A 12,819-nucleotide genomic window follows, 5' to 3' on the forward strand; every position below is an offset into this window, starting at 1 on the left:
ACACACACATACTCACACACACCTTAGCTCCAGTTCTGGTGTTATCTGTAACAACTGTCCATTTACATTCTACCTTTGACCGTGAGCCAGCTCACCCATTCGATGGTGGGCTGTGAACAGGGTTGACAGCCATCAGGACCTACGATGAGTTGAGGGCTCACAGGTGAGCTCCAGCTCTAAAAGGATCTCTATCCAAGTCCCTCATTCTACCTCCCCTGCAGCCTCCACACTGTCTTGCCGCAATGGAATGAACTGGGTTTTCTCAGGGTCTTGCCATGAAATCATCTATCCTAAATCTTCTGTTTAAACGATCACATTGTACTGTTTATATAAAGGAAAGGAAATGGATATCCAGATTAACTGGTCACATTCCTTGGATACCAAGTTAAATACATGTATTCCCTGTCCCTGTTCCAGGCCACCTCAATATCAAACCATGCTTCATGAGAAGCTATTAGACAGTTGATGGTCGTGGGCCCCGGGTGAAGGAGAGCTGCTACGGTACTTAGGCAGCCTGCCGAGCACATGTGATTGCATGTGCATCTGTGTGTGCACCAGTCTGCATGACAAGTATCTCATCTTCTCAGGAAAAATTCATGTGTTTATTCTACAGACACTTGCCGAGTGCCTAGGCACAGACACCATGCTCTCAGGATGAAGCTGTGAACAAACACACAGCAGTTACCCTTGGAGGGATAGACATCTCAGTCCAACCTAGGTGAGACGGAAAGGACATTTTTCTTTTGTTTGATCAAGGCCTAAGACACAGGTTTTAAAGCTACATTCAGAGTTAAGCCAAGAAAGATGCTAAGAAAGTTAGAAATATGGCTTGGTTCCCTCTGAAATTCAATAGGAAGATACACACACACACAGAGTGCTCAATTAGTTTAGCTTTGCAAACTTTCTGTACAGCCACATGTCTGTGTCTGCTACTGATGAATTCCACCTCTGTCTTCTACTGTGAACCCATGTGCTGTGCAGGGACAAGGAAAACTGATTTTTCTTTGCAGTCAACCTCGCTTGAGACGAAAGATGAGTACTTCCTCCTGATGTGAGGAAAAAATACTAGGATTTGAGGAAGAAAAAAGGTGTTTGGCTGCTATAGGTTCTTTGGTTCTGGAACACTATTTTATGCATTCATTGGCATCCCCCCCCACCTCCAAAATAACATAGTTTCTTCCCACCTAAAAATTTTTTAAAAATCTGTCTCATTTGAATACCAAGTATATCCCATGTATTTCTTATGTTACCATTTTTTTTCCCAGTGGTAGCATCTTTTCAGTTATGACGTCAGAGGCATATACAGAGGTAGCTGTATATACCTCTATTTACACTAAAGGTCATTAAAAGTTTGTTTTGAGGCATTTTCAATACCTCCAGATAAATGGAGATACCTAAGGTGTTGCTAAATTGGGGTTTGTTACCATTGCTATGGAGATATCATACCACCATACATGCATGTGTGTTCAGTCGCTCAGCATATCAAACTATGAAATAGACCTTGCTCATGGTCACTCAACCACCAATCTTATTCAAGCCCATCAGTATTAAGAATAGGAATTGAGAAGAATCATCAATCCCTGAATTATTTGCAAACCAAATCTCAGAGACACATAAACTTCATAACTGTACATGTTAATGCCTTTGTTTTTGTTTGATAAAAACAACTGCATCCTCCTGAGATAAGATGCTTCTTTTCAGTGATCCCCCAGGAGTTCAGTTTTGGTTCTACCCTTAAAGAACTTATCCTACCTTGAAGGTCTTCAGAACCTCTTGGGAGTTTTTGGGCTGGGAGTAAGGCTTGGGCGTCAGCATAGGCACTGCTTTGGGAGAGACAGTTTTGCTCGGAGACCCACTGCCTGCTGACATGCTGGCATCCAGAACACTGGGACGAGCGATGGTGGTTTCCACAGTGGCAGTGAACTTGGGTGGAGGCAGTGACTGTTGCCGCAGGTATTTCATAGGGTTGGGGTCGCTGAGGAAGGAGGATAAGTTTGGCTCTGTTGAATGGCTTCTTTCCAGGATTTTTGGCATCTCCAAGCGTTCAAGAACAGCTTCACTGATGGTGAATCTCTCAATGTACTGCTGAAGGATACCCTCTGCCTCCTCCTGGGTCCGTGCATTCTTGTATGCTTCATGCAACTCCCTCTCTCTCCGCTCTCTAAAGGGTAGACATGGGAGGGGAAGCAAGAACAGTCAGCAGTCACAGGAATTGCAAAGAGGACCTTGGTAGGACCCAAAGCAGAGCTGAAGAGACCAAACAGGGTGTGTAATATTAGTGTCAGAGCCTTTGTGATGACTGACAATTTTTAGAAAAAGCACATCTAAATAATACTGTACATTAAACAACAACAGAAAGAACCCACTTTTCTTGGACAATTTCTCTGTAGGTTTTTATGCTTTTCCTTCGTTCCCTTGTCCCATCCTCTCCAGCCAGCAGCTTCTCCATTTTTTTCCTCTCTTCCTCTTTTCTGATTAAGTCCTGAGAAGCACTTCTTCTGCGGCTCTTCCAACGAGCCAGGTCCTATGGGGGAGGCGGAGGGAGACAGAACACTCTTCTTCAGACTTGCATGTAATTCCATTTCTACACTTACGGGTTTAGTGAGTGCTGACTGTGGGCCAGGCTAAGACATTCCTCTACAATCCAGGGTAAGTTTGGTTGGAACAGGAATATCTTGAAGGCAGGAAACCTTCAGATATTCTATATTATCCAGAGCAGGGCAGCACATTTTGTAAAACATGGTAATGTAAAATTTGCTATTGTATTCCGTGTCAGTTGCCAAATGTTAAAGTATTGTCTCACAGGATATTGTAAGAAACTTCATTTCTTGCTATTTATGACCTCTGCATTGTGAGTAGACTCACTGACAATAGAATGGTAGGAATAACCACAGACCTACACAAATTCCCTCAGGGAAGGAAGAAAAAGCAGAAAAACAATTGGTTTTGGGGTCTTGCAGAACCAATAGTTCTGTATGTCCTAAGTTATCTGATCCTTATGACAACCTCACCACAAATCTATGGGCAATTAGAGCCTAATGAGAAAGAGTTAGGATTCTGGAGTCAGACAGGTGGGCATGTGGCTGTGGGAAAGAATCCCAGCTCCATCTCTTCCATGCTTTGGAATCTCAAGCATGCTTCTTAACCTCTCTGTACCTGTTTCCTCATCTCTAAAACAGAAATGATAACGATACCTACTCTTGCAAGCTTGTGAAGGTGAAATGAGGTATTGCACGTCAGGTGCTTGATATCTCATAGACATAATCATTACCACAATTTATCGACTTTGTAAAAGTTCACTAATTGACTAAAGGTAGAGTCAAATCTGCAGTGACTACCTCAGAGTGCTCTGTGAGGATGAGATGAAACAGTCCACTCTCCCTCCTTTCATACCGATCCTCAAGTTCCTTTCCTGCCCTAGCTCTCTGCTCTCAGCACACAGATAATCCCAAGGCCCCCATCAGGCCCTGGAGCCATCCTTGATCTCTTATTCACTAGCTGTGTGACACTGGACAAGTTATTTCACTGCTCTGGGTCTTCTCTGTTGGACTGAAGACAGTAATATCTACAGTTGCTAGCATACTGAGTCATTGAGAGGATTCAAGAACGATTAACTGCAAGGCACTCAGAACAGTACCTGTTACTGGCATGCTTTCAATGTTGGCAGTTATCATTGTCGTCATCATCATCATTATTATCAATTCCAAATATACAAACTCAGGAGACAGGGCATCCTTGATTCGGCATCCTATGCCCGTTGCCTCCCGCCTGGTCCCCTCTGCTTTCTGGCCAAACTTCAGTAAGGGTACTTTTCTTAATTCCCACATGGGCAGTGTTCACCGTTTGAAGTCTTCTCCGGGCCCCCCCTTCTTCTGCATGGCTTTCCAGCCCGAGGCTCCCACTCAGTCTGATTCTGATTCTCTGCTCCAAAGGGCCTCTTGCCCAGCAGGCAGTGCAGTCTCCCCACTGCCCACGGCCCCGGCCCCAGCACTCACATCCTGCCATTTGTCATCCTCCTCCCGCAGCTGGCTGTTTATCAGTTGCAGCTGCTCCTGGCGGGCCCTGCTGTGTGGCTGCACCGGGGCCTCCTCCTCACAACGCATGTCAAACATACTCGTGCTCCTGCGTGTGGAGAGAGCAGAAAACCGGTGGACAGAGATGAGCACCCCTCCTACCTCTGTGCACCTGGGGCGTCCCGCCGCATGGGGGCGCTACCGCGTATGGAAAACTGACACACACACCCCCCCCCCCCCCCCCCCCCGCCTAAGGCAGCCATGTGGTCTGCAATCTGTTCCTCAGCCGGCAACAGCGGGCATGCTAGAAGCCTCAGCTCTTCTTTTGAAGCAGAAGCCAAAACGTGACCATCTTTGTCTTCGGTGATGGCTGAATCAGTCAATTAATTTTATATGTTGGGGCCAAGATACGTGTAAACTAAGAGGCTTGAAAAGGTATTTGAAGCTCTGAGCTGGTCTCTCTTATAAATGTATTAGAAAATAAAATTAAGAGCGTTAACATGTATAACTTCGAGAGAATCTGTGGGGAAGGAGGATGGCGTTCCCTGAAGCGCAAATTTAATTGTAGTAAATGCTTCTTTGTGCAGGGCTGGTTTAAATGCTTTCTTCATTAACAGGCAATTTCTCCATTAAAAAAGTGATATACAGCTTCAATCTAAGGTACCACTTTTTCATGTTGTATTTTCAGAATTTTGGATGCATCCAACAACTATGCACAAATGATACATATGTTTGTTGTGGTTTATTTCTATGTCCTGTAAAACTGTAAATCTGTAGTATGTTGATGGCATCTTGAAATCAAGAAAATAAGGTATTTTATGGTAAGGTTAAGGGCAAAATATAAAAATCAGTGTATACTTTATATCCTGAAATTCTCACAATGGTTTCACTTTGACAGGATACCTCTGAATATACTCTTTTAAAAGCAAAAGGATTTGGAAAGCAAATTTTAAGAACTTTTAGGCTGTTCATATAATTGATATAGGGTAAGACCATAGGGCCTTTTCTGCAATGCTTATTATAGACCTTTGTTACAGCGAAAGCTGAAGCAGCAAGATGAAAATAGAAATAAAAACCAAAGCAAAATCTTCCCTTTTTCTTTTCCTCTCAAAGAAATGACTAGCTCTGGGACCAAGTGGGTTATAAAGTGCCAAACAAGTGGAGGGCCCTTTAAGAACAGAAGACTGCGATAGTCCATTTTTGAAGCCAGCTTAACACGAAGAAAAAGAAGAGCCATGCACCAAGACACCAGCTAATTGCAGACATCATCCATGATGTCCAAAATAGTTATCCCCATGGCCAGATGATGCACAGCAGCAGCATCACTGGATGCCAGTGGTTCCTTAGCAGGCGGCTCTCTGGAAGGAGAAGACAATCCCAAAGCAATGGCTGCCCACGTTCATTTCAGTCTACTCAAATATGAATGTATGAGTGCCTCTCCCCTCTCTTTAGATGTTGGACAATTTGAGTCTGACCAAAGAGAGTGAAAACCGAAGACTGTACTTTAATCTGTTTCTACTAATCTGACTGCGTAGGACTTTCTTTGATCCAAGGCTTCTATTTGCATGGATATGACACACTACTGTGTGGAGCTGTCCACCAATTCAGGGCACAGTGTTGCTTGTGATAACTGTCTTCCTGGAAGAGAAACTGTAGTCCTTCCTCTAAAGAGAGGAGGGACTGCGATTTGTCACCTATTTTATGCTGCTTATTAATGTGGTTTAAGGAAAATTCAGGAATTTGCAGAGTTAGGTAGAAAAGTATAATCCATGGTTTTCAAACTTCATGGATCATAATGCCCTCAAACAACCCTTCCAGAAAGGGACCTGAACTCATCCCATCTTCCTTTCAGAGTTAAAAAAAAAACAAAACCAAAACCTTAACTCTAAATCTATCAAATTCAGCCGGTTTCTCTTTGAAGGCAATTTATAGGCTTTGTGAAGGTCTTAGAAGACATAAACCCCTCTCAGCTGGGACTGTATTGTAATCTACTAAACAGCTGGCAGATTATGGGAGAGAAAGGAGGTCCTTTCCTTCAACTTTGCCATCTGTAATTTTTAAAGGGCAGAATTTTGGTTTAGGTCACACTGATGGCCATAGGGCAAAGTCTTCTTCTGGGACCCCAGTAAGAAAATGGCAGGCTTCTCCAGGATTTGAGAATGGCTTATCTCACTTGATTGACATGGAGAGGGTGGGAGCAAGGCCTTCAGAACTGCCTTCTTCTGTCCCAGGTTCCTATTTCTGTGTCTACCATGAAGCTCTAACTACCACAGCCCGAATGTGGCCAAAAGCTGGTTAGTGAAATAAAAAGAGAAACTCTTGTCTGCCTTCTCCTATACCAGGAAGTACTTTTTTTTTTTTTTGGTTAGAGATTTTTTTTTTTCTTTTAAAAGCAACACCAGCAAAAGAGAAATAATAAAACTATGAGCAATACCTTTAAGCCATTTCAAAAAAGGAAGCAAGCTGAGGACTGATAATAGCAGACAGAAAATGAACTGAGTCACCATTCAGAAAATGTTCCCTAATTCAGAGATTGGACTCAGCCTCCAAAATGAAGAAGTGCATGTCGAGGGATGGGGTGGGGGACCCTGGTGGCGCTAGTGGTAAAGAACCTGCCTGCCAATGCAGCAGACATAAGAGATGTGGGTTCAGTCCCTAGGTTGGGAAGATTCCCTGGAGGAAGGCATGGCAACCCACTCCAGTGTTCTTGCCTGGAAAATCCCACGGACAGAAGAGCCTGGCAGGCTATAGTCCACAGAGTCGCAAAGAGTCGGACACGACTGAAGCGACTTAGTAGAGCACAGCACATCAGGGGACCCTGGAGAGGTTTAGGTTCCACAATATTAACAGGACTTGCACCAAACCTGTGCTTCTCAGCACAGCAGGCCATGCTCTTGGGCTGTTGGGAACAGGGCCCCTGGCTGCAGAGCCCAGGAGCCTCTCCCTACAGTGGGTTGGCATTTCTTAGGGCCAGGATTAAAGTACCTCTAGGGGAGCCTGGAAATTGTTTCTGGACCAAGTCTAAGGTAAGGGAATTAAGAGCAAAATGGCCTCTGGCTCTCACAGTTTCCAGGCTCCATGGTGGGGACCATTGGGAGAGGAGGTATGTGGAAGTGAAGAGAAGGGCAAGAAGGTGAAACTAAATCCATGGAAACATTTTTGGCTTGCCAGGAGGCGGAAATTTCTGTTTGCCTGTGTGGTAGGTCTGCCCCTGACCCGCATTCTCCTTAAAGGGCACATCTTTTTTTGATTGGGCTGCATTTTAAGAATGTGTCAATTATGAATAAATAGAGCCTGTGCCTGTAGTTGTCTGTAAAGATTCTGAAAAAGGGAGATAGTAGGGGGCAAATGAAACATATTATAAATTTCTATTAAAAAAAAAACAACTCCTGACATAGTTTTTTTCTTACCCACTTGATTTCATATAAATTATGTCTATTCCAAGAAGGAAATTCAGCCCTTTAGATGTTCCTAGATAAGACCCCTGGAAAAGAAGCTCCTTATACTCTTCCTGGATCACATGCTGCTTTTTTTTTTTTTTTTTGGTAAATTTAGAGGAGTCTGCACCCCGACTTGGTTTAAAACATCATTTACTTTTCCTGTGGGTGAGGTTTCATATTCAGGTACAGGCAGCATTCAAAAGGTCTTTAATGTAGCTCCTTTTCTTTCAGCTTTCAGGGTTTTTGAGAGATCTGTATTAGGCAAATTGCACAGCAGCTTTGCAATGATGAAGAGTAAATCCATTCTATCAAAATGTTTTTGCTAACCAAATCAAAGTAGTGTTTTGCCTATCAATCTTATATAATCCTCCTTTCAGTGAATGTTAAATACTGCCACTGTAGATTTTAAAAGCAATAACCAGGGCTCAGTTTTATAGACTACTTAACTCCATGCAGTCAGTCAAGCTCCGGCTGAATTTAGTTCTGAGACATGAATGTTCCGTGTGTCAGGCCACAAAGCAATCATACATCACACATCGGAAACTGATCTCCTTGGCACTCGAGTCAGACTGCTTAGAGCTAAAAGTACAGACTAAGCTGACATCTTGAACACAAACATGGAAAAAAAGCACAATTCAAATACAGTAGATGTGTGGCCTGATTGCAGTTACTGGTGGAAATGATATTTGTTCTACACTGTTACTTGGATTCCTCACTCGGTGACTCGAAACTATGGCTCAGGCCAGGAAGATAGGCAGGGAGAATGCTGGGGTTCACTCTTAGAATGGCCTAGACTCCCACACGGCCATAAAACACCTCTCCCAGAGGACAGACATCAGGCTTAGTGGGCCACTGGTGTTGCAGTGAGATATTGATCATGTTTCTTAAATCTGAGGAAGCTAGCCTTCTGCAAAGAAAACTTCTGTCTTGGCTATCAGTTTCAGAATGCTCTGCCTATGGGGAATCTGTTTTTGAAATGGAGTCAATGTGGTCACAGATGGGAGTGAGTAGATTCTTCTCATATTTGGATGTGAGGCTGGGGATGGGCAATGCATTTCTGGGAGGAGCGGAAACTAAGGAGAGGCAACCCAAGTCATGTTGTACATCTTGACCCCTGGCTGTGCCACGGAACATGAACAAAACCCCAGCGTTTTGGGCTCAGGCATCTCACAGTTTATATTACTCCAACCTGGGAGGAACTTGGGCTTCTGAATCTATCATTAGTGGTTTAGAATTTATTTTCTTAGCTTAAAAAAAAATGTGTCTTTGAGATTGACTGCTGTACAGCTAAGCCTTCACATATCAAGGATTCAATGCAAAGCACAGAAGAACCTTTTAACAATTCCATGGTTCAGAAGAGGTTCCAACTTCCAAACCCTAACAAGAACAACTTTCACATGCCCCATCTATGAAAAGCAAATGTTAAGTTTTAAGCAGCAGCTGCGTATTAAAATCATGCTTAAGTGGCTTTTTCATTCATCTCTCCTGCACAGAACATATGTTTTGCATTCCAATTTCAAGGGCTTCTCTGAGGCTGCAGAGAAGAGTCAGTTAGCTCTTCAGTCCACTGTTACATTAACTGCGTTTCAATTAGTGGTGAGTACTGGAAGCATGCAGTTTAGGCTATAATTAATGTATTCCTATGAATACAAAACAACTTACTCTGCGTCGTCAGACACAGGAGTTCTCGGTCCGTATCTATAAGACCAAATCCAAAATTAGAGGATTGGCAAGACAGAAGGTTAACACTGTAACCAAGCTGGAAATAAAAACTACAAGTGAAATGTATACATGCCAAACCTTTTTTGCTGATCATACTGGAAGAGAAGTGTCATTATACAATTAGCAATATTCACTAATGGCTAAAAATGAAAGCAAAGTCTTGACATTTCTGAAGAATGCAAAATTTGTAGGAAAACCCAAAAGGGAAATAAAAATACCTCTCCATGTTACCCACAAAGAAAGAAATCGTTCAATATAAACACAAAAGGCTTAGGTGCAACCCACAATGTTTAGAGAAGACAGCTTTGAAAAAACCAAATGTGTATTATGGTCATTCACAAACGGTTGAACTGGTTTTTGCCTTTCTGTGTAGAGTAATGGGTTGTAATGGACACCCAGCATAGGAGCACACGCTTACTGACCCTTTCCCTGATGTGTTAATGCATTTGCACAAATAACATCAAAGAGTATTTCTGAAGTTTTCTGAAAGCAAACCAGAACTCCAACCAGAACCCCAATCAGTGCCTTCCGCATGCATTTGACAAAAACCACAATTCCTAGAAAACTGGCAGCCTTAATCAAAACCAGACGTGGATGATATTCCATAACTTGAAAAAGCAAAGTTTTTTTTTTTAACAATCTTTTATATCCTTCTGATTATTTAGAGCTACAAAGTTGCACCTTCTTTAATATGGGCATTTTAAGTTTTAATGTATCTGATAAAACAAAGAAAAAGGTCAAATTAGAAAAAAAAACCTAGAATATTACAAGGGCATATTTAAGCACATTTAAAAAAAGTAGCTCCCGCAAGTGACTATTTCTGGAAAGGGGAATTTTAAGAGAAGGTTCTTACCTATGCCCTGAAAGGCAATTTATTCATGCATTCTGATGGTGGGCAAAGACTTATTTGAGCGAAGAAAAAAATGCCAGGCTTTCAGTCCAAAAAGTTAAATTTGGGGGTTTTCAGCAAAAACTACCTGATCCTATGTTCAGTTTCATAACAATGTAGGGGGAAGGGAGTAATTTCCAAAGATCTCTTCCTATGATCTTAGAGAAAAAACCCATTGGTGTACACACACAGACACCCTTCTCTCTGATGCCTTTATTACCCTGTAACAGTATGAATTCATTAATAATTATTTTCATGCACAGTGAGGGCAACCACACCAGTGAAAGACTAAGAAGAGTTTCAGTTGAAATGGCCAAAAGCAAGAAAAGGAAAGTGTTTGTGGATGTTTTTCTTCTGGAAGTAAGACCCATTTTCGGTTTCTCTGGGGGATAGTTTTAGAAGCTGCTAAAGTTTGACTTAACACATTCAGTTTTCCAAAACCATCTCCACATGGGGGCAGATGAATTCCTTCACATCAAGAAAGGGTACATGAACAGTGTAAATTCCACCCAGAATTAACAGTGTTAATTCTGAAGCCTGGATAAATGTTTCCCAGTTCACTAGTAGGCCTACTGGAATAGACATTTGAATATAGTGTTTTCTAAATTATCTATGGAAGTAAGCAGAGAAGTTATTCCTAATGGATGGTTAATCTAGAAATGATCAATTGATAGTTGGTGTTTTTGTGTTGATTTGAATATTTTAATTAATGTTTTACTGAAGTAAACTATACATACAGAAAGTGCACAGACCATACACACACACACCTTGATGAGTCTTCACAAACCACAAATCAGCATTGAGCTTTGTGCTGTGTAAACAGAATCATATAGTATGTACTCTTTTGAGTCTGGCTTCCTTATTAGCACATTTCGTTTATGAGGTTCAGCTATGTTGTTGCATGCAGGATACACTAGAATTTAAATTGCTTCTATACAAAATACTTGGCAGCATTTCAGAGAGACCTCTGACAACAAATGTTGATTAACTCTGCAATGCAAGGTCCATGAGAGTAGGGATTTTTCTTTGGGGGTTCCCCAAATAGTGACCAGACCAGGCCCTCCATAAGTATTTACTAAATCCTTATTGGATACTCAGGAAACTGAAAAGAACAGTGCAGTCTCTGAAGATACCCTTCATTTATCTGTTTACTATATACTTGTGGCTTTAAGACATTTCCTCTCAGACTAATTTATTAGCTTTAAGAAGGAACCAATTTAATCAGAACTGCCTTTGCTGTTATGGAGAAGATAATTAGAGTTTGGGCTTCAAATGATTTTCTCAATTGTTCTATGAAATATAGAAAAGAAAAGATGAGTTTTAAAAAATCACTAATAAAGAGATTTTTAAAAAAATGCAAAGTAGGTAAGTCAACAGACTATCACCTACAACACTGGCGAGACAAATCACAGTTGGTATAAGCATCCTACCAAAAACAAGCAATTAATAAAGTTTAATTGTGAGGGTAGGGGTATTCAGAAAGATAAAAAGAGTACTTTCTTCACCTATTGATTGCATTTGTGTAGTTTTCAGCACAAATAAAGCACTTCAGGATCAATGCTCAGCAATGTTGTGAACTAGCACAAACTTCATTTGAAGTGAGAAGGAAAAATGAGTTTACCTGTCATTTAAGACTATCCCCCAGCACCCAGCACAGTATTTCACACATAGCAATTACTCAATAAACACTTGTTGAAAGGAAACATGAATTCCCAAGGTGTGTGCCTGCTCCCTCACACAATTTTGTCACAGAGTTACTCTGACTATATCTCCTTATGCTCAAATCAGCCATTCCATCCAGAGGGACAGAATACAAGTGAAAGGGAAGTCGTTAGACCTCCAGTCTCCTCTGGTAACTTGGAAGGTAATGCACTGGCATGAGATGGCAGCTCCCTCTTCAGACAGAGCTGGGTTTGGATCTTGGATCTGTGATTGTCAGCTGTGTGGACCTGGGCTTTGGTTTCTTTCTTTTTTTTTCTTTTTTAAATTGGAGGATAACTGCTTTACAATGTTGTGTTGGTTTCTGCCATACAACCTGGTTTCTTCCTGTAGAACACAGAGGAGATTTCTCACTCTCCAAGGTTGTGTGGGGAGTAAATGGGCTGCCTAGAATGTATCCAGTAGGCAGCCTACAGGCCTCATTTCCTTCTCTCCTCTCTTGCTAACTGCTTCCCTACAGCCTGCTGATGCAGCGCCCATCACCACATCAGGGCATCTGGGGACGGAGTGAGTGTGCTGGGCCAGGCAGTCCCTCGTCACCAGCCTGCCCTCCCCAGCTGGGACCCAGTTGTAACTTCTCTACTGCAGGCTTCCCAGTTGTGAACTGGAGCCAACAGGCATTCAACCTACCTGTGAATTCCCAGGAGAAGGTGAGCTGGAGAGAGCAGAAGCACTTGGAAAGGGCGAGCACAGCTACCAGCCCTGCTCCCTGAAACTAGTGCTACAAGAAGGCTCTACTAGAAGCATTATGATTCAGAAGACTCTCAAATGCACGTTAAATCCAGGTGGTAATGATAGCTTGGCTATTAATTTGAAATCTGGAGATTACTTAAGACTCTCTCTGCTCGCCACCCTACCTTCTGTCTCACTACCACCAAAGTGAAGCAGAATTCTATCACTTCCTGTTTTATAGTGGAGCTTTAATTATGCTAAAGGCTTCTTGCTCCTCTGCTCTACATAGATCTGTAAGACCACACTTTTTACAAGTCTATCACTCTTTTGAAATAACAGCAGAAGCTTCAACATATAGGATTTT

The 12,819-nt window shown here is 42.2% G+C and overlaps 1 protein-coding gene across 50 annotated transcripts in view; it reads right to left on the bottom strand.

The window, feature by feature from the left end:
* LIMCH1 (LIM and calponin homology domains 1) overlaps positions 1-12,819 on the bottom strand; it is a 385,789-nt gene that overhangs the window by 57,012 nt on the left and 315,958 nt on the right. For 33 of the 50 annotated variants that reach the window (XM_081591077.1, XM_081591066.1, XM_081590847.1 and 30 more), the window contains 4 exons: positions 9,116-9,151; positions 3,996-4,122; positions 2,367-2,524; positions 1,753-2,161 (listed from right to left, as the gene is read on the bottom strand). In XM_081591077.1, the coding sequence (XP_081447203.1) occupies positions 1,753-2,161; positions 2,367-2,524; positions 3,996-4,122; positions 9,116-9,151 (730 nt within the window). The remainder of the gene's footprint in view (positions 1-1,752; positions 2,162-2,366; positions 2,525-3,995; positions 4,123-9,115; positions 9,152-12,819) is intronic. The other 17 variants (XM_081591125.1, XM_081591084.1, XM_081591256.1 and 14 more) reach the window with 1 other exon arrangement.

This window comes from Giraffa tippelskirchi, chromosome 1 (genome assembly GCF_054371585.1).
Source record: "Giraffa tippelskirchi isolate mGirTip1 chromosome 1, T2T-mGirTip1v1.2.pri, whole genome shotgun sequence".
NCBI classification, from domain to species: Eukaryota; Metazoa; Chordata; class Mammalia; order Artiodactyla; family Giraffidae; genus Giraffa; species Giraffa tippelskirchi.